Here is a 20,740-nt window from a genome sequence, read left to right as displayed (position 1 = left end):
TTTGTTTCGGACAATAGTTTTCAGGCCTTATAGGATGCAAGGCATTAGCATGAGCTGCATTGACGTCGATGATGTCTAATCTCTATTATTATTAGTTCTTGATGACGAAAAGTTGTAATTATGTTTTAGAAACAGTTATACATCCTTCGTTATTAGCTCTTAATGAATTATGCGTCTGTATGTATATAGGATCTTGTTTTTCCATGTAGATAAAAGATCCGTGGTATAGGTAAGATTTATATATCATATCTATCGGAAGCTTTTGTACATGTTTCTTGTAGCCTATAGGGAATTTGAACTAGTCCCTTCATCCTTGTGAGGAATTGGCTAAGAGTTTAACTACTTTCTCGAGTTGTATTTGCTATTGAATTACATTCTCTAATCTTTCTATATTTGAAAAGATTTGTAGGATCTTAAATACCACACTAAAACCATTCCCTTCGGCCGTCTCTACTCCATTCCCTCCTACGAAGATATATTTTCTACCTTAATTTTAAGGGTCTTTTTTGGTATGGTATTTCTATTAGTATTTAAATGTTTTTAAATATCACATCACATCAAAATTATATTAGAATAAAAACATAGACGGAACAAACAAAACTTGATAAAGAGACGACATTTCATAAGTACAATAAGTAATTTATCATACTAACCAAATAATTGTCTAAATTTGAATTGAAATATCTAATATTTACACGAAAATTCCAGAATCAAAATTCATATTTACTCTTTCATCTTCTTCTCCCTAGCAAGTCATGAACTTTGATTATAAAAGATAACCTAATAGGTAACCATGACCTCCACTCCACTCATTAAGAACCATTAATCTCAGTTGTGCTTGGGATGCTTCACAATCACCACCGGACACTTGACGTGCTTGGCACAGTAGTCACTCACGCTTCCAAGAAGAGTCCTGCAATTTTACATGAAAAAAAAAAAAAAAAATTTCAAACGGTTAAGACCTTCTACAGAGATTAAGCATCACCATATAGACTATATAGTCCAACTGAGAAAGAAAACTTCCTTAAAAAAAAAAAAATGGAATGAGTAAGACTTATAATTGGCACCTCTTCAAGAAACCATAACCATGGCTTCCCATGACCAAGGTATCAGCATTAAGCTTGTCAACCGTGTGACAAATCACATCCTTGGCATCTCCACTACCAACTTTTTTCTCAATGTTCATCTGCAAAAAGGCAGTGGTTTAAACACCCACCACGTGAAATCTCGATGTGAAATCGAGAATCAGAAAAGTCGAAAACAAACGTGCAATAATAGTTTCTTACATTGGTACCGAAGTTTCTAAAGACAGCTTCGGCTCTTTCCATCACAGAATGTACCATGTCATCGCAGTATTTCTCCATCGATCCAATGACATCTCCAGAAAACAAGTATCCTGCAAAAAGAAAGCACACCCTTTTCCTAATTAGACAGTAGAATTTAGAAAACTTGCTTTAAAACCCATCAAGCATTTGACTCTAAAGAATTATTTTTAAAAATAATAAAAACTACCGGTATTGCATAACTCAGACCATTAACTCATATTAACACAGAAAAAAAAAAGTATGCAAATTTAACCAAGTAAGGTATTGTTTCTAATACCCTTACCAAAAAAATTTGCTCATAAAACTTGTAACTTCAAACATCACAAAATTTCTTTCTTTATTTATTGAATAATTAGCACAGTAATGAAGCTGAAGTTAAAAAATACAGCAGTTGAACTAAAAATTAGTACAAATCCAAACCTGCAGCATCAAAAGAGGAGTAGACAGGAAGTGGTGGTTTCACATAGAGAAGGACAAGAGTGGTGTTGTTGGCGGCGGCGGCGGCGGCGGCGGCGGCGTTTCGAGAAAGAAGATTGCTTAGACACCATGAGAGTGCGTACATGCTCTCCTCACTCTCATCCACAGCCACCACGATCTTACTTTCTCCCTTCATCTTCTCTCCTTTCAAGCCTTTTATCTACAACTAACAAAACAACTAAAACTACACAAGCTCTCAGAAATTGCTTAGCCTTAAGCTGTAGATAACAAAGCGAAATCGAAATGAAGCTAAATTTATAGGTGGTAGTTGGGTGCGGTTTTGGCTTAGCTACTAGTTTTCAGTTTTGAGGCATGGAATTTATATTGAATTGTATGTAAACGATCCTAGTTTTTGGAAATAAAACCATTGGCCGAGTAACTCATTGGCCAATAAGGATTTAGCAAATAGCAAAAGGAAACCAATTAGAATTGGCCAGGCTGCTTTGAGACAATTCTATTGCTTGAGCAAAAGCCTTCATTCTCAAGTGTGCCTTATGGTCAACATCTTAATTTGGCCAGTATTGGCAAATATCTTGCTTGCTTGCTAAGTGAAAATTTGAACTTCCAAAATTCAGCCCACCAAACGGGTCACAATCATGAGGCTAATCCAGTTATCCACTTTGTATAAGAGATATTTTAAGGCTGCTCTTTTGTTTCTATTTTCACAAAATATATATATATATATATATATATATGTTCCTAAGAGAAACGCTAATGAGAAATTATCTTCATTTCCTTGACATTAGATTGATTTTTAGTTAAGACCTAAGTTGGCTCAATAATTTAGTTGGATTCCTTGATATGTCTTTTAAAGGAGATAAGGAGATAAATATATTTTAAGAGTACATGGATCATGATTTCTACTATTTATTCTTGATTAATAATTTTTTTAGTCAAATAATTATACTAATAAAAGGATATTATTAGGGTAAAAATTCATACTCATGTACTATCAATGATAAATTCTGTAATTTTCTCTCTTTTAAAAAAAAAAAAAAAATTATTATGAGATTGGAGTTAAGATTCTTACTCCACAATTTCCATCATGGGCCACACAAATGTAGCAAAATCTAGAGGCGTCATGTTTGACGCAAGAAAAAGGGCAAAAATAATTGAAACGCGTCCTTTTACAAGTCCAAACTCCAAATGGATTGATGTTAGCTAAGCAAGTTGGCTTTCGTTATTTATTGTGTAATAATAGTTTGGAGAAAACCAACCTTATAAAAATTCCTGATCCATTGAACCAATGGCTATTAAATTATCTTCCTTGGAAAAGCCTCAGCTAGAAAAGGTAAAGAGGATATCTCGATAATGACCGGTAGTTTTGGAGGGACATTCCGTTCTGGTGTCCAAGAAGAAGATTTAGGAAATCCAACGAAAAATCCATATTTTCTCTTTAGGTGAACTTTATTTCTATTTGTATAAGATCTATTTGCAATGAAAGGTTTTGATATTTCTATTGCAAGAAAGTGACAAGTAAAAATCGTCCTCCTAATATATATGTCATTTTTCATGCTTAAGTGTTATTCTTCAATATCTTTGAAACTTCTTTCATTGTTAAGTATGGTCTTTAGTGTTAATTTTCAGTGTGATAAGTCGTTCGTACTATTGTGGGGTTATATTTTTCTCATGTTGCAAAGAGAAAAACAAAGAACGAAACTCTCATTGAAACAAATTCTAAATCTGCCCCCCTAATTCTTTTTTTTGGCTTTGTTCCTTTTTATTTTTGTTTTTGTTTTTTCCTTTAGAATTTTTCCATCAAAATCTAATACATAAGAGGAGAAAGAAGGGGGAACTTTGTATAGATGTAAGTAATAAACTAAATATTTATGCCACTTAATAGAAGATCATTTCTCTAAATCTCCCGACTTCATTAGTTGGCGCAGCGCCGCCTTTTCTCAACCGAATCGATTCTTGCACTTCAAAAATCTCTCGTAAAATCCATCACTTTTATTAGATAAATATATTGACTATTTTGCTATTTAGTAGTTAGTGATTTTTTTTTTTTTTTTTTTTCCTTTCGAGCATCTAACTATCATGGGAGAATACTGATGGTCAGCGAGTGGCAGTAGTATCTTATGTATATTTTAGAGCATAAATCATTTCAAAGCATGAATATTAACTTGTAACAAAGGGGCTTTTTTTATTCTCTTTCATTTAAAAGAAGATGATTTTTGTATTGTACGTATTTGGTATTTTCATAGCATGATATATCTTAGAATGTAATTATTTATTCTTAAAATATGGGAGAAAGAGAGAAATAGGCCAAGACTTGAGATGAATTAAAATTAATAGGCCAATAGTTTACATAAGTTAATAAATAGGCCAAATTACTGTTTTCATCCATAACTTGTCTGGTTATGAACCATAACTTGACAAGTTATTGTCTATAATTGTTCATAACTTGTCTGGCTATGAACCATAACTTGATAAGTTTATCCATAACTTATCTGGTTATGAACCATAACTTGACAAATTATGACCTATTAATTTTTATAACTAAAAATTAGCCTATATACTTTCTTAAGCTTTTCATATTAACCTATTTTCTACTATTTTCCTTAAAATATTTTTAAAAAATTATATTTTAATTTAACGTTTTTGACGAACTTTGTTAGGATTGGGAAACCAAAATTTAAGCCCATGCTTAGTGATGGTCAAATATCTCAGTTGGTAAGCCGTTGTTTACAAGTGGGCCTTGGCCCGTAGTCCATCCAAGTCAGGGGCGGGCGGCCTTAACTGAAAGGAGGTCAGTGCTGGGGCTAACACGAACCTTTTCTTAGGCGATTCGCAAGAAACAAACAATATAATAATAATAAAACAAAACAAAATAAGAAATAAGAAATAAATGAATGAGAAGCAAGTTTGATCCGTGGTCCAAGTTAATATTATACGGCGTACTATAATTCACTTTTAACTTGAACTTTCAATAATTATTTTAACGCACTTGGCTTTGGATCAATAATAAAATCATTACACCATAATAATTGAATCAATTATATAAGAAAGTTTTTTTTTTTTTACAAAAATAAAAAATATTACTTCCCTTTATAAATAGAAATCTCAATGAGTTTAACTACTTAGAGATAATCATTTTTTTAATTTGTTTGCTCTATCATATTTTGCATCAATAAGATTAAACAGTGAATCCATAGTCACTCGGTTGTCCATAATTGGACTGACATATTTTTTTTATTTCTTTTATAATTTTTTGGGGTCATTTCGTGATGCTACGAGGGCTATAAATTAGCAATTAATTTCTTAATATTTTTAAGAAAAAAAGAGAAAAATAGGCCAAGACTTGAGATGAATTAAAATTAATAGGTCAATAGTTTACCTAAGTTAATAAATAGGCTAAATTACTGTTTTTGTCTATAACTTGTCTGATTATGAACCATAACTTAACAAGTTATTGTCCATAAATCACAATTTTTGTCCATAACTTGTATGGCTATGAACCATAACTTGGCACATTCATCCATAACTTATCTGATTATGAACCATAACTTGACAAGTTATGGTCTATTAATTTTTATAACTAAAAATTAGCCTACATACTTCTTTAAGCTTTTTATATTGATCTATTTTTTACTTTTTCTGTATTTTTAACAATTGGATATACATATGTGACTTCAATAATTTTTTTTTCCTGAAACAATCAATACATACATATATTATAGACTAGATCGGACAATTATAGGATTAGGAAGGGAGAAAAAAAAAACAACTATAAATATCTGTACATCGGCTAGCTTCTAGAGGGAGTCTTCATTTAGTTATTATAATAATAAAACTTCCGGTATTTGTTATCCACAATTAAGAAAAAAAAAACAACTATAAATATCTGTACATCGGCTAGCTTCTAGAGGTAGTCTTCATTTAGTTATTATAATAATAAAACTTCCGGTATTTGTTATCCACAATTAAAAAAAAAAAAAATTCAAAGCCTGCGAAATCATTCGTGGTCATCTATAACTAATTAAAAAAAAAAAAATTCAATCAAATTTATAAGATGCCCGTCTTTATTTATTTATTTATAGTTTTTTTTTTTTTTTTTGGTTTATAAATCACATATTCACATTAAAGACGTGGAAACCATAAGCCGGAAAAGGCCAAGTTGTTCAGGCAAGCGTCTAGGCGTCCCCACAAACGCAGGTTATATGGGCAGACCAAATTGTGTTGCTTAAACGTTCAAAAAGTTCAAACCAATTGTTTTTCCCATTTTGCCCATTTGTGTGTTTCATAACTAATGTCTTGTCATAATAATAATAATTGCAATTCCATTACATCAAATTAGATAAATCCAAAATATTTGTAGAGAGAAGCGATAAGACCGATAAAGGATAAGCACAAATGTCACTATGTCAGCATGCGCTGAATTTATAAAAAGCTTCAAAAGTGAAAAATACGAATTTTAACTTATTAATTTATTTTTTTTCCTTTCTTAGTATAATAAAAATAATATTTTTTAGTACGTTAATATATTAATAAATTAATTTTTTATGCGTTAAATTTATATAAAATAACACAAATTTAATAGTTATAAAAATTTAATTTACTAGTACGTATAAAAAAAATTAATAAAAAAAGAAAATTATTTTTAAAAAAAATAATAATTAAAAAATGAGAAGGAAAGAGGACCATCAACGTGCGTTCAGCCAGGCCCCACCGAATCACAGCCGTTGCATGCTTTTCGGTGAGCGCGTTTTTTCAGTTTTTTTATTTTCCTCAAAAGGGGGGCCCATCATTTCAAATTTTGGGATGACATAGTGATCGGAGCCGTTGGTTACTGGTCGGAAGGTCTGGATTCAAACTGGAGAAGAGAATTTTGAATTCTATATGCAGGGAAAGGCAAAAGAGTGTCATAATTTATTTTGTAATATATCCAAATTTATCAGCAAATGTGATAATTTTGTGGCTGATGCGATAAGATTTAAAGGACAATATTGCCCCCGTTTCGTTATTCAATTTACGTAGCAAAATTATTTGGGCAAACATTTGTGCCCTTGACTTTTCTTAAAAGCGTTCCATTTATTTTAGAGGTGAAACCAGTTATTTGTTAGTGGGAAATTATGTGAATATGGATTAGTGTTTATATCTTTTCATGCTATTAAATGCATTTTCTCCTTAAAAAAAAAAAAAAAAGCAAACGATTTTTCATCAATAAATGATGAATGATCAGATTGCGTTGTATAATTTCTATAAGTTGGAAGGGACATTAATGAGCGATGTATATATATACACACATAGAGAGAGAAATATTATCCAGAGAGAACTATGGAAGGTGAATTTTTAAATTTATTTTCATTTAAATTTTATGCCTTTTTTTGTTAACAAAGATTGTAAATTAATGTTGTTATTAAATCACTGTAAAAAGAAAAAATGTTATAATCATATCAATGCTGTCGGATATCACCATCACCATTCGAAATCCAACCTTATATCAAAAAGTGCCACCATATTAAAATGAATAATGATGCCTTTAATGATAAAAATAATATAAAATAGGTAACATAAAACGACCAACAACTTAATTTTCTATCGACAAATCAATCAAAAACAAAAAAGCTTTTCACAACAACAAGACATAGGTTAGGTCATTTTAGTTGATTTTAAATCATTACTGCAAACAAACTAGAAGTAGCTATTAATCACCGATCGAGGTTTAATTGAAATCATTGTCATTTGTTAGAAACAACTTATGTTGCAAAATTTTCCGCAAGTGCACGAGTCGTAAAAGTAATCAAGTTATTAAAAAGTCAAATATCATCCCACAATGATTGAATTTTTGAGAATTAAACTAAATACTATGAGTGTTCATGACTAAATTTTATCTAGCGACCGAAATTGAGTTAATTAAGTAATCGAAGCAAGAAAAGTAAATTAATTTAACTATTAAAAGTAGAACACGAGATTTAACAAAATAAGTAACTAAATGTCAAAACTATGAGTGAAAATAAAAATAATAATAAAATTATAGGATCTTGATTTCGCTTCGCTCTCTCTATGTAATCCTATTTAGTGGTTGCTAATTAATTTAACTCAATTTATTAATCTAAGATTTTTAAATTAATTTAGTGTATTTTTATCTAGTATTCTACTCAACATCATATTAATATCGAGATGATATATTGTGGTCGCTAGCATAATTTAATGATAATTTTACACCTGACTTTACAGTAAGATGTGGAGTTTGAATATCTCATTTTAATTTTTTTTTTTTAAATGATATCAAAACAAACACCATGTAAATTCAAAAAAAAAAAAGTTAAATAAGATGTAATGATTCAGTGCAAGATCGATACAACAATATATGCTTTTATCTTTACCGTATTTGAAGTCTTTGTGGCTTGTTGCCTCTAATACAATGTGCCATCGTAAATCTCAAGTTAAGATTTCTCAAAACGCGTTTAGGCCAAAGCCGTCCATTTATGTTGTTCCTTTTCATTTCCACTTACCCTTTGTGTGTTTTTTATGGGACAATAACCAAAAGGGCATTTTAGGAACTTCACTTTCTCGCATTTTAATTATAAAGCCCGGCTCCAAGCCCCCAGGGAAACGAGAGACCAAGTGAAAAACAGAACATTCATTGATTTTGTCAAAAAGTTCATCATTTTTATCATCAATTTTTTTTTTTTTTTAAATACAAATAAAAACAGAGAGAGATAAAGAAAAAACGAGTTGCGGAAACTGGAAACATGGGAGATGTTGTAGTGTTTGTGGAGGATTTGAAGAAGAGCTATGGAGTTTCTTACTGTAGAATTTGCCATGAAGAGGAATTTGAAGACTCTCATCAGACTTTAGAAGCTCCTTGTGCTTGTTCTGGAACTGTCAAGGTAAACAGAAAAAAAAGAAAAAAAAAAACTCTGTTCTGTTCTATATAGCTTTCTGGGTTTCTTTTGAATTTGATCATCTTTTTATTTTTATTTTGTTTTTGTGACGATCGTTTTGGTTTGTTTTTGAAAATTTTCAGTTCGCGCACAGAGATTGCATACAGAGATGGTGCAACGAGAAGGGAAACACAACCTGCGAAATATGCCTTCAGGTTTGATTTAAACTGAAAAAGTTTTCAATTTTTTTTTTTGTTAAATCAATTCTGTTTCTTTCTGTATGGCTCCAAAATCGAATTGGGTCTTGCGATATGCCTTCAGGTTTGATTTAAACTGAAAAAGTTTTCAATTTTTTTTTTGGTTAAATCAATTATGTTTCTTTCTGTATGGCTCCAAAATCGAATTGGGTCTTGCATCGTTTTTGATTTCGAGTTCATATCCAACTGTTTTTTTATCGTTGCTATTTTTTTTTGCCCCCTTGGTGTCTCAAAATTTGTCTTTTGCTTATCTTTTATGCTTGAACAGTTTAATTGGTTTTTGTCGATACCAAAGTAGAAAAATGTTTTATTATATGTTTTTTTTGGAATATTTTTCAACGTCTAAAAATAGAGTCTATGATTTTCTTTTCTTTTTTTTTTTTGGCTCTGAAAAGTGAGTTTATGAATACCATGAATTTATAGCCTTTCGTGAATTTACTTTTCTTATGTTTGTCATTTAGTGTGGTTGTCAGTTAATATATGTCTAACTTAGGGGACAGATTTTTCCCATAAATTTTTCTACTTTACGTATTCTTCTTGGAATATTCGAACTTTTATCTTAAAAAAAAAAAGTTTATAATAAGGACAATCATAATGGTACGCAGAATTACGAGCCGGGGTATACAGCACCTCCAAAGATTTCTCCTCTAATTGAAGCAGCAGTCACCATTAGGTATGTTACAAAAAAACAAGTAATTTTTATTTTTTTGGGGGGTCCTTTTTCTCTTTCTAAGCAATGAGAAGCTTCAAATTGCAAAATAAGCTTGAAAACCAAAATAAAATAAAGTGGTTCCCAATTAAATGTTGTTTATTTTAAATGTGTAGTGTGGACCCTTGACTTGGAACAAACTATTCATTTTTTTTTTTTTTTTTTTTTGCATTTTCTTCTGGGGTTTAAGTGAATAATTAAAGTTTTAATAGGAATGTACAATCTGTCACAGAGATAGCTTGCAGATTCCAAGAAGAGAACAAAGGCCAAGTATAGTGGCTTTAGCTGAAGAAAACGAGTATTCTGAATCACAATGCACTTCTGCTGCAGATAGAAGCGCGTCTTGCTTTAGATCTCTGGCTCTTCTTGTAAGTTTCCCCTTAAATCTATAATCTCATATTGCTTATTGCATGTGTCACAGCTAATGGACATCTGGGTCAACTTCTTCTTAAAAGTAGAAAAGTAAGCAAATATGCTAATTGGGCTCTTGGGGAAAACTTATGAAATGGGGAAAACATGGTTGACCATTTCTTGTCTTGTGACCACCTCATCTGGATTTATTAATTTATTGATTTATTGATTTATTTATTTTTTAGTATTGTTATTCATCAAGATGTACCCCCGGTTAAAAAGAAAAAATTGTCACGTGACCAAAAGTATTTTATTTATTTTATGTTGTTGATTTTAATATATTGTTATGATAATAAATATTAATTACTTATTTTTTTGGCCTTCATTGACCTTTGAATAGTAGTGCTATTCAGAAGGGCTGCAATTAATTGCGTAATTCAAAGTTCAAAGTTCAGACCTCAAAAAACTGTACCTTTGACAATTAGGAATTCGCCGCGGGCAGCAATGTGGGGCATATTGCTGTAGTTTAGGACATTCTATGATTCCTTATGTAACAATTTAATGTATTATTATTTGTTGCTAATTTGGGACTTGAATGTAAACATTTAATGCAGGTTACGGTGATTTTACTTGTGAGACATCTCTATGCGGTTCTTACCGGTGGGGCAGAAGATTACCCTTTCACACTTCTAACAGTAAGTTACATAAATCTCTAGTATATAAGTAGGCCAAGTTTCAAGTTTGGCGTCGTTTATTTCTTAATGTTGTTTTTTTTTTAAACTTTGTGCAGATAATTATTCTAAGGGCTAGTGGAATAATCCTCCCAATGTATGCATTAGTTCGAACAATTACAGCACTTCAAAACAGCGCCAGGAGACGATATCAAGTAAACCTTATTTGCTTATGCTACACTTGATATGAGCCATTCTTTTTCTACAGCTCGGTTGTTAATTTTTTGATTTGACATAACAGCCTCAAAACTCTAAACTAACAATATCTCTATGTTCTACAGGATTCTGATGATGACGATGACTTAGCATCGGATGGAGATGAAGAAGAAGAAGAAGAAGACGAACATCATCAAGACATAGTTTAAACAAGGCTCTTAAGAGATTTTTTGTCCGTCCTCCTGTTATTACGTGTATTAGACTAGAGAATTGCTTTAATGCTCTAGCTTTTATTGTTTTGAGGTAAACAAAAAATAAATGAAAAAAAAAAACCAATTTTTTTCCTTTAATTTTTTTTTAGGTAATTAGTAGGAATGATTTCCAAACTTATCAAAAGGCGACAGTTTAGTCTTTAAATATTTTTTTTGACGAAATAAGCCCCAAACTATTTAAAATAATGCAATATCGTTCTTTCCGTTAAATATTATTTAAAAATAAGGATTAAATTCTAATTTATTAAAGTCGATTGGAATTAAGAAATCACCTTATAAAGAAATAATGAATCATAATGTCACCCTTTTAAATTATTATGCCGTTACTTTTTGAACGCTTTAAATATTTTTTTTGACGAAATAAGCCCCAAACTATTTAAAATAATGTAATATCGTTCTTTCCGTTAAATATTATTTAAAAATAAGGATTAAATTCTAATTTATTAAAGTCGATTGAAATTAAGAAATCACCTTATAAAGAAATAATGAATCATAATGTCACCCTTTTAAATTATTATGCCGTTACTTTTTGAACAGCATCTGATAGAAAGACCTGCATTACACCATTTTAAATAATTTAGCATTCATTTCGTCAAAAAAATTTTAAAAAAAATTAAAAACTAAACTGTCACCTTTTAAAGAATTTAAAAACCACAAGAGTTTGCCACCCACCCAACCACTCAATATTTTTGAAATAGGATGCCAAAACTATTGTTTTTTTTTTTTTTTTAGCCCTTTGAGAGCAATTCCGGTAAGATGAACAACCAAAGCTATTGGGACACATTCACTTTGAAAACAAGCTAGTTTGATGAAAAAGTAAGATTTGTTTATACAGTATAGCCAACAACTTTCAACCGATTGATAAACTACCTATGACATATTATACACTGAACAAACTACTCTAATCCCAACCATAAAAAAAATGAAAAACGACAACGCATCTACGAATGGTATTAACAAGGATATGCTATGTGACGGCCAATGAAAACGATACCAACATACCAAAACAAAAATACATGTAGGTGGAAAAAACCCGTTTACACTATTAGACTGCAAGAACTACTCCCAACTAATTGAGACAAAATTCTGTGGCAGCAAAATGTAGGACCATATCAACACACAAAAGGTGAGACGAAAACTATTCTATGGTTACGCTCGATATATCTCTTGTACAAAGCTAGTAGTGCCATTCCACTTCCTAGCTAAACGTTCAGCCTGTTGCTTCAAGAATTAAGACAACGACCGCCTATTTGTGAAATTAGCAAATAACAGCCGTGGGAAACTATCGCTGCCGAAACAATATGGAAACTCGATATGCTTGGTTAAAGAGCAAAAATTTCACCATCCGAGACTGATAAGCCATAAAGTTCTTGCTGCCCTCATGTAGAATTTATTTCACAAAGTATTCTTGCTTCTTTCTGGAGATCAATCAGGCAACTAATGCTCTCCGCAGACTCCTCGCACCTCGAATTTGCAACAACACTATTCAACTTTTTAATCAAAACTGCCATCTTCTCAATCGAACTCTGAGTGTATACATTTTCTGGTGGCTTCTTGTGTTTGCCGTACATAGCCTCAAATTCCCTTGACTTAGCTGTGGCGTTTTGGAGTACAGAGTCCGAGAGACCTGCAACAATATTAGCAGTGAGAACCGGAATGTAATCTAAGATACGAAAGTCATATTATCTGAATTCTATATTTTAATTTCTTGTGGCGTTCGCTATATCAAGAACATTCATACTAGTTTCATTCTCCAAGTAAATTCTTAGAGCTGCAGACTGTTGAAAAACGAAGGTTTAGGGGCACCACACCCCATATCTGACTAGTTGATAATTTATGGCTCTATAGATGAGCCGATACTAAATGACTGCATCTTAACTACCAAAGGTAATTGTTTTTCTCGAAGATTAGGAAAGAGGCAACAAAAGAGTAGAGAAGCTTACCAGCTAATCGGGCAACATTAACGCCATAGCTTTTAGGGCAAGCACCAGCAGTCAATCTGTAAAGAAAAGTTACTTCTTCTATGCCACCAACACCCCTTCCAACTTGGCATGCCATATGACTGAGCAAGACCTGTTGACAATGCAAAGGTAATCACACAAAATGTTGACCAGTCTCTAAGGCAATGTCATGAACTTAAGAGCTCCATTAATTTGTTATGCTAGGAAGGGTGTGAGAGTAAGTATGCACTAAAGAAATAAGAAATTTCCCAGACAGATTGAAAGAGGCGGACCTTGGGATCTTTCTGATAATCGACCGCTAACCGATGGTAGTGTGTGGAAAACATTCCTCGACATTGCACCTTGTGAACAAAGTGTTCAAGGACAGATTCCCTTCCAAAGAGAAGAAAAAAAGTAAGATCATGTAGTCAATTACATTAAAAGTCCCCGTGTGCAAAAAGCCAAGCCAATACGATACATACGCAATCGCTTGTCCATCGGAAGTTGACGTCCCACGTCCAAGTTCATCCAATGCAACCAATGAACTACGAGTGGCAGATGACTGCTTACAACATTGAGCAGAAATAAGAAATACTTGCAGGAAATGGGTTAGCTTGTGAAGGAACAAGACTTTGTAAAGTTTGTCCCATAACAATTGGAAGTAAAATGAAATCTCACCAGCATCACTGCAGTTTCAGACAGCTCTGTTAGAAAAGTACTTTGCCCTGCCATAATATGATCTTTAGCACCCATCCGAACAAAGATTCTGTCAACAGGAGAGAGCTCAAATCTTTCTGCGGGCACATCTGCTCCTAACTGTGGAAGGAAGTGAACATGACAACAACAGAATTTACATGATGCCCAAGTTGATGTATATCTGATTTGTTAAAAGCTTGTGAAATTTGCACGTAAAAGGAAAGCACCAAGCAGAAGAGATCCACAAACAAGGAAAAGAAAAAAGAGATTCACAGTTGAACAAACGATAAACTTGCCTGGGCCAAAATTACGGTTAAGCAAACTTGTCGAAGAAAAGTTGACTTTCCACCCATATTGGGACCAGTCAGAAGAATAAAGCTGGGATTGCCTGAACCTCCGATGGTAATATCATTGGGGACAAAAGAACCTTTCCCCAAGGAATCGCTTCTAAGAACAGGATGTCCCAAACTTTTAGCAGCAAAACTAGGCACATCATCCGTGCATGATGAGCTCAGAATAACTGGCTGGCATGTTGGTCCTTCATAAAAGTCACTTGCAATAGCAAGGCTAATCAAAACATCCAGCTCTACAACATTTGAGATTCACGTTCAGATATGCAAAAAGAAGAAAATCTAGCCAATATGGAACTTATATATGCTACTTTTTCTTGTTCCTAGATTAGAAATGTCACTATGGCCTCAAATACTTCACAAGAGGCTGAAAGCTCATACATTAAAGAATGCATAGGGTTGTGTTCAACACTGTTCACACCAATAAGAGAGGATAGGTACCATAGCAATGGTCAAAACTCCCATCAGTTTTATTTTATCGAAGTAGAAATATTGAGTTTGGCACTTTAAACATAATTGATATATTGAAAATCACTATGACGTCTCTCCAATCAGGTAGGAATATTAGAACATAAATGCAAGAACCCTGGTCTATAAATAGAGAAGAAGATTTCCAACCTGCAGTAATAGAAACCAATTGTCTCCACTTCACGTGATGTTCACAAAATTGTCCAATTAACCTCTGCAGAATGTTCTTTAGTGAGGACTCCTTTTCACTTTCAGCTTGGGAAAGTTCTCCCAACAGATTCTTAATATTTGGCGTCCAGTACCTGAAGAATCCCTGCATGTGCCAGGCCAGAAGGAAAATTGGTGAAAGTCAAGCCAACCTTAAAAGATAAATGGAAAATACAATTTCACAGCACAATATAATTGCCATAAACAACTATCAAATCTACAGATTTTTCTTTCCTTTTTTTTCCTTTAAATATTAATAACAAAACATTGCAGTTTCTTTGTCTACCAACCCTTTTAGATGAACGTAACTCGTAGTCCCTAGGTACATGACCACGCAGACTTTCTGGTACTTCCAACAGGTAGGTTTCCTTTCCGACTGTGACATAAGTGATCTGTGATGAAACATAGGAGGACAAAAATTATTTAGCTTTGTCATTTTACATAATTACCAGGACACTACTAAGAGATAAAAAGCCATCCCAGGAGAGTTCTTACCGACGTGTCTCCCAGTAATTTTCGCTGTTCTTTAAGGTATTTTGTTAAGCTAGTCTCAATCTCCTTAACCCTTTTACAGGCAGAATCATACTCAAAATCAGCACCTTCACGAGGTATTATACGACCTGAACTATTGGCTTCTACCCAATCAAAAGCATCCTTAAAATGAGTTAGGACTGGATTAATGTCAGGAAAACCTGAACCTGAAATTAGATAAAGAAATAAGCCACAAACATTTTCAGCATATAGTGTCAAACCAGAAGTTTTGAACTAATCAATCTACTGACTTATCAAAAATAATTCTTAATAAAAATAAAAGCCACTTGGATCACATTAAGTCAGATTTGAAAGAAGATCTCTGCATATATCAAGTAGTTGTACCTGGTGTTAGCAAATGGCGAAGTTGTCGACAATCAACATTTTCCAAAATGGCACCAAGCGAAGAACATGCTTGGGCCATTAATTCACAACCGTGTAAAGCAGAAGTAAACTCCTGAAGCTGTTTCTTGGCTGCGTCCTCATATAAGACCACTTTACTAGCATTTCTTCCATTAGCTTCACTGCGCTTAGTCAAGTCACTTGAATCATCATCAACTGCAACCACATAATAGTTTTAAATAGTTCTTCCCAGCTTACCTAATAGAGAAGACACATGCAAGCAGTCGCTCCATGTCTGGCAACCTGGATAATGCTTTTCGATATTCAAGTGAAAAAGGTAGATTAGTTCCCTGGAAAGCAAACCATACGTCAGCACATTTATATAGCAGCAACCAATTATGTAAAGTGCTTCTTTACAGAAAACCAGTGTAATAGAGATAGATGGGGAGAAATTATAGAATCTGCAAAATCTTTAGGACCCTTGAGAAAAAGAAAAGGAAAAGAAAAACAAATTTGCTGAAAACAATAGTGAGATAAGCTTCGATGTCAAATTCTAAGGACTGGAACCTTGAGTCTAGACAAAAGATACTAACAACCATAATGTACCAAAAAAATGTGAAAGGAATTCTGCGGATATCAATAATGGATATGAACTGTCAGCATCATAGAAGGTTACCCGTAAACTTGCCACAGCCTCCTGGCGTTCTTTTATTGACTCCACATGAAATGGAGGCCTTGCAAGCCATGTCTTGAGCAGCCGTTTTCCAAATGCAGTCACACAGTGGTTCAGTTGTGCATATAGTGTCCTTGAAGGAGTACATTTCATGTCAGAACAAAGGTGAAACAAAACGGAAGAAAAAGCAGAAAAACAATGAAGTAAATAACAAGGTTTTACCCTGTCAAGTCTCCATTTCTGCTGTTCTCAAAAATCTCAAGGTTCTCTAGTGCGGCAGAATCAAGAACCAAGTACGGCTTTGATATCACATCACCAAAACCAGAAGATGGAAGCAACTCAAATTTTGCAAATCTAAGCAATGTCTCGTCCAGAAAAGCCTGTTTCAGATAGAAAAGAGTGCCTCCAAGAGCTGAAAGTGCATAGCTGCTATCCTCACCCGCTCTTACTAGATCTGCTAAAACATCTGGAAGGAAAGCCAATCCATCGTCTTCAATACAAGAATTGACTGAATGAATATTTTCTCTACTTGAACACTTTGAAACTGATTGATCAGATGCACATTCATAAATACTTTTGACTTCACGAACAGTTTTCTCAGCATCCCAGAATTCCAATACTGGAACTAATTCATTCACTAGTGGAGACCTTGTATGTCTCAGAAGTACTTTTTCAGTTTCCAGACTAAGTTGTTTAGCAGGTTTAACAATTTCAACTGGCCTCAGCTCAGACAAGAGACAAGATAAAGCACTGCATTCTGAATCATCGTTAAACTGGAAGAAGGACAGCAATTTTGAATTAGAAATACACCTCAAAGAGCAATAAATGGAGCTTTTGATCAGAAGAATATGTGTGTGTGCGTGTACAGACGGCGCGCGCGCGCGCACACACACACACGAGAAGCTAGCCCAGATTCTAACCTGTCCAAGAATGACCCTACTGGTAGCAACATCAACCACACATACACCAAAAATCCTGTCCACGTTTTGACAGCTCTCAGTCACTGCCATTAGGTAAGAAGCATCAGGGTTGGCAGATAGCATCTCTCCCTCAGTAAGTGTTCCTTTCGTAACCACTGCACATATTTCACGCTTCACGACCTACAAATACAGTAGAAAACAGTCATAACTCAATTTAAATACAGTAACAGAATCTTTAGTGGATATGAAACTGTGGAAAGCAGTGTTGCCCATAAAGATTGAAAAAGAGGATAAAAAAGACAATAGGATAAACAAAATCAAGAAAAGGTGGCTTTCTCCAACCTTATCTTTGGAACCTTTCTCTTTGCGACGAAGCTCCAACTGTTCAGGTGTTTCTGTCTGCTCTACTACAAGGACTCGATACCCCTGCGCTGCCAATATACCTGGAATTAAATTTCTAGAACAGAATAGAATATAGACTTCCCAAAGTTCTCAAAGTGCATAAAGCAAAGAGAAAAATATCTCACTATCAAATGACAAATCAAGAACCCACCTTTCTAGCCAGCTTCTCCAAATTCATCGAAAAGTTCCTCTCTGGAAATCCACAGTGTGGTTGTTCTCCCTAAAAAGTAAGTAGAAATCAACTGGCAGTAAAACTATAAATAACCAAAAGAGACCATTAACAAATACCAAAGGTGCCGACACATGTATTAGAGTTAAGGACAAAATGCTTCTGGTCTTATTCTTAATTATTTCCTTTAGAAAAATACTCCACAATCAGACAACCAAACACAATATCAAATGAAAAGTAAAAAATAAAAACATAGGAAACTAATACATACCAGACTCGGCAGCAAAGAAGGAAAGGAAAAATGACTACTGCACTCTAATTAATACCTACCTTCATATATTGCAAATCAAGTTCTTTTGCCCCAGTATGTGCATCCATTTCAAAAAGTTCATAGAATTTTCCCATCTGCTCAAGCAAATAAGAGAAATCCGTTCACTTCACTACAATCATTACATTGAAAAGTATCATATAATATATTCCACTTAACGATACATCAAATGCCCTACAATCATTACATTGAAAAGTATCATATTATATAGCACTTAGCTATACATCAAATGCCTACCTTGAAAAACAATACTTTATCCATGTGCTTTGACTTGAAGTCCCACCATTGTCTCTGAATATCACATGTCAGCAGACAAATAATCACAAAAAAAAAAGGAAAAAAAAAACCTTCAAAATTTTACAAGGTCGGGTTGAAACTAATACTTGTCCATCTGATAAACTCTTTACGAAATCCGGGGGTAAGTACAGGGTTCTTGGATCATAGTCTGGATCACCAGGCCGTCTCCTCTTTGAATCTCTACGTTCCCTATTTGAAGATAAAGCAGTTGAGTGTGAAAAGAACAAGATTTGGCATCACTAAATGCAGCTTCTGCATACTAATTGAAATGGTCCTCTCGTCTTGTAAAAGATGAAGCACAAGTTACTAATTTTCAAGGAAAATTCCACATTCAAGAGAGTTTAAAAAGGAAAATCTAAATAAACAAAACACGTACAAAGAGTCATCATGTGTTGCCAGTATGCATGGTAGTGGTAATTCTTTCCACACAACCACCAGATTATACAAGCATATAACAGGTAAGACACTGAAAACCGTATGAAAATAAACTCACTCTCCAAGGAAGCGCAACTTCTTAGCTTCACGCATGCTAAACCTTTCCGAGGCATCCCCAGGCAAAGCAGTATTAATAGCATTAGAGGCCTTCCCACCTGCAGTCGAAACTCAAATTCAATACCCAGGTAACGTATGAACAAATAGAATGACAACACGCTATTCTGAGATACAAAACCACCTGATTGCTGGGCCAGCGAAAACCAAAACAAAATCAAAACAGCGTCTGTAAGTCTAAAAGCATGCCAAACAAAGACAACAAAGCTTTTAGCTAAGCACCAAGCTAGAAATGGGAAGGTCAAAAACTGGTACATACAGCTCCTTGTTGATTTTGATTGAGAACCATATTTAGTTCTGTACAAAGCGGTTCTCTTTTATTTGCTGGGAACATAAAAAGGCAGCTACTACTTCACTTATGAATCATGGCACAGTCAAACTTCAAGATTATCTAGTTCTTACAGGAAATAAAAGTTCGGAAGAAGTTGTACCTATTCAATAGCACAAACATAAACTTATTTCTACTTCAACTTCATCAAATTCAGTTACATATTCATACACATTAACCAATACAAATGACCAAAAAAAAAGGCCCACAAAACCCCCTACACAAGTGCAACACAAACACCATTACAGTTTTTCCATTAAAAAGGAAACCTTTAAAAAAAAAAAAAATCACTTACTCTCAACATTATTATTTGCAGGTTCCACAAGGGAAACCTTGAAACCAGCTTTACTCACATCTTCACCACCCTTGGCCTTCTTAGCAGATCCCAGCTTCCCTTCTCCACCTACCTTGCGTTTCCTCGTCTCTCCTTTACCACTGCGCTTTCCTTTCAACGGCACCGTTTCATTATCTTCATTCTCATCGTCCAATTCCACAACCTCCTTTTCTTCAGTATCCTCAATCCCCTCTTTCTCCTCACTCTTCCCCCAATCTTCATCGCTAGAATCATCGCCATTATCCTCTTCCTCATCCTCTAAATTCTCCACTTCATCATCAATCACCATCTTCTCAACGCTAAAGGAAGAGCCGCCGCGCCTCAATCGCTTGAATTTCCTCACGGTCTCTTCTATCCACTCGATCTTCTCCTTCGCCAACTCAACCGACTCTTCCTCGCCGTCGTCGTACTGGACCAAATGCTTACCGGAATCTTTATCAAAAGACCTCACAAATCCTTCGTACCAGCTCTTATCCAACGGCCAGTACACCTTGATCCTCTTCCCAACGACCTCCTCGCCGTGGAACTTCTCCGACGCCGGAGTCAGAGGCGAGAGAGACAGTGGAGACGCGCCGCCGATCACCAAAAGCGGCTTTTTTAGCTTGGATTGGGGAGGCGAAGGAGTGCTAGGGCTAGGGCTAGGGCTGCGAGCGGGTTTGGGTTTGGATTTAGGGTTAGTGTTAGGTTTAGTGGAAGAAGCGAGCTTGGTAGGGTTTTGAGTAGGGGTAATGGGAGAAGAAGAAGCGGATTTGGAGAAGAAGGAGGTGATTTGGCGCTGCTGGTTGACGAGCGGGGATCGGCCATTGCTGAGGCGACGAGAAGATGCCATTGCTGTTTCTCTGGCAAATGGATTGTTGTGACGTTCAGTGTGTGTGCATCAGAGAAATAAAGAAAGAGAGATGATGACTGATGAGAGAGAAGAGAGAGAGAAGTGAGAGAGAAGAAAGGTGAAAAGAGAGAAAAAGAAGGGTACGGAGAAAGAGTATAAAGGGGAATGTTTGAGGCGGGAAATTTAGCAGTAAGTTCCCCGGGAAGTGCTGTTGGCGGGAATTCTGGGGAATCCGGCACGCTCTTCTCTCTCCTTATTTATTTACTTAT

At 34.5% G+C, this 20,740-nt stretch overlaps 3 protein-coding genes across 3 annotated transcripts; 1 reads left to right on the top strand and 2 right to left on the bottom strand.

Annotated features, from left to right (window-relative positions):
* Window positions 1-594: 594 nt before the first annotated feature.
* On the bottom strand, window positions 595-2,152 carry LOC21393078 (universal stress protein PHOS34). Its single transcript, XM_010088948.2, has 4 exons — window positions 1,746-2,152; window positions 1,287-1,396; window positions 1,068-1,186; window positions 595-913 (listed from the first exon to the last, which is right to left on the bottom strand). Exons 1-4 carry the CDS (start codon window positions 1,936-1,938, stop codon window positions 829-831), a joined length of 507 nt encoding a protein of 168 aa, XP_010087250.1. The 5' UTR covers window positions 1,939-2,152; the 3' UTR covers window positions 595-828.
* A 6,297-nt stretch (window positions 2,153-8,449) lies between these two features.
* On the top strand, window positions 8,450-11,183 carry LOC21393077 (E3 ubiquitin-protein ligase MARCH8). Its single transcript, XM_010088947.2, has 7 exons — window positions 8,450-8,638; window positions 8,776-8,847; window positions 9,495-9,562; window positions 9,831-9,966; window positions 10,564-10,644; window positions 10,740-10,835; window positions 10,962-11,183. Exons 1-7 carry the CDS (start codon window positions 8,501-8,503, stop codon window positions 11,043-11,045), a joined length of 675 nt encoding a protein of 224 aa, XP_010087249.1. The 5' UTR covers window positions 8,450-8,500; the 3' UTR covers window positions 11,046-11,183.
* Window positions 11,184-12,107: 924 nt separating this feature from the next.
* On the bottom strand, window positions 12,108-20,709 carry LOC21393076 (DNA mismatch repair protein MSH6). The gene is made up of 21 exons (XM_024163673.1): window positions 19,604-20,709; window positions 18,925-19,021; window positions 18,518-18,620; window positions 18,372-18,425; window positions 18,137-18,211; window positions 17,789-17,857; window positions 17,578-17,661; window positions 17,236-17,415; window positions 16,538-17,088; window positions 16,319-16,448; window positions 15,901-15,992; window positions 15,646-15,824; window positions 15,265-15,467; window positions 15,060-15,161; window positions 14,713-14,875; window positions 14,041-14,330; window positions 13,727-13,864; window positions 13,531-13,610; window positions 13,342-13,441; window positions 13,052-13,181; window positions 12,108-12,735 (listed from the first exon to the last, which is right to left on the bottom strand). Exons 1-21 carry the CDS (start codon window positions 20,469-20,471, stop codon window positions 12,488-12,490), a joined length of 3,936 nt encoding a protein of 1,311 aa, XP_024019441.1. The 5' UTR covers window positions 20,472-20,709; the 3' UTR covers window positions 12,108-12,487.
* Between the last annotated feature and the right edge of the window lie 31 nt (window positions 20,710-20,740).

This window comes from Morus notabilis, unplaced genomic scaffold (genome assembly GCF_000414095.1).
Source record: "Morus notabilis unplaced genomic scaffold, ASM41409v2 Scaffold793, whole genome shotgun sequence".
Classification (NCBI taxonomy): Eukaryota; Viridiplantae; Streptophyta; class Magnoliopsida; order Rosales; family Moraceae; genus Morus; species Morus notabilis.
The sequence above is the reverse complement of the archived record's forward strand: the minus strand, read 5'-3'. Positions and strand labels throughout refer to the sequence as shown.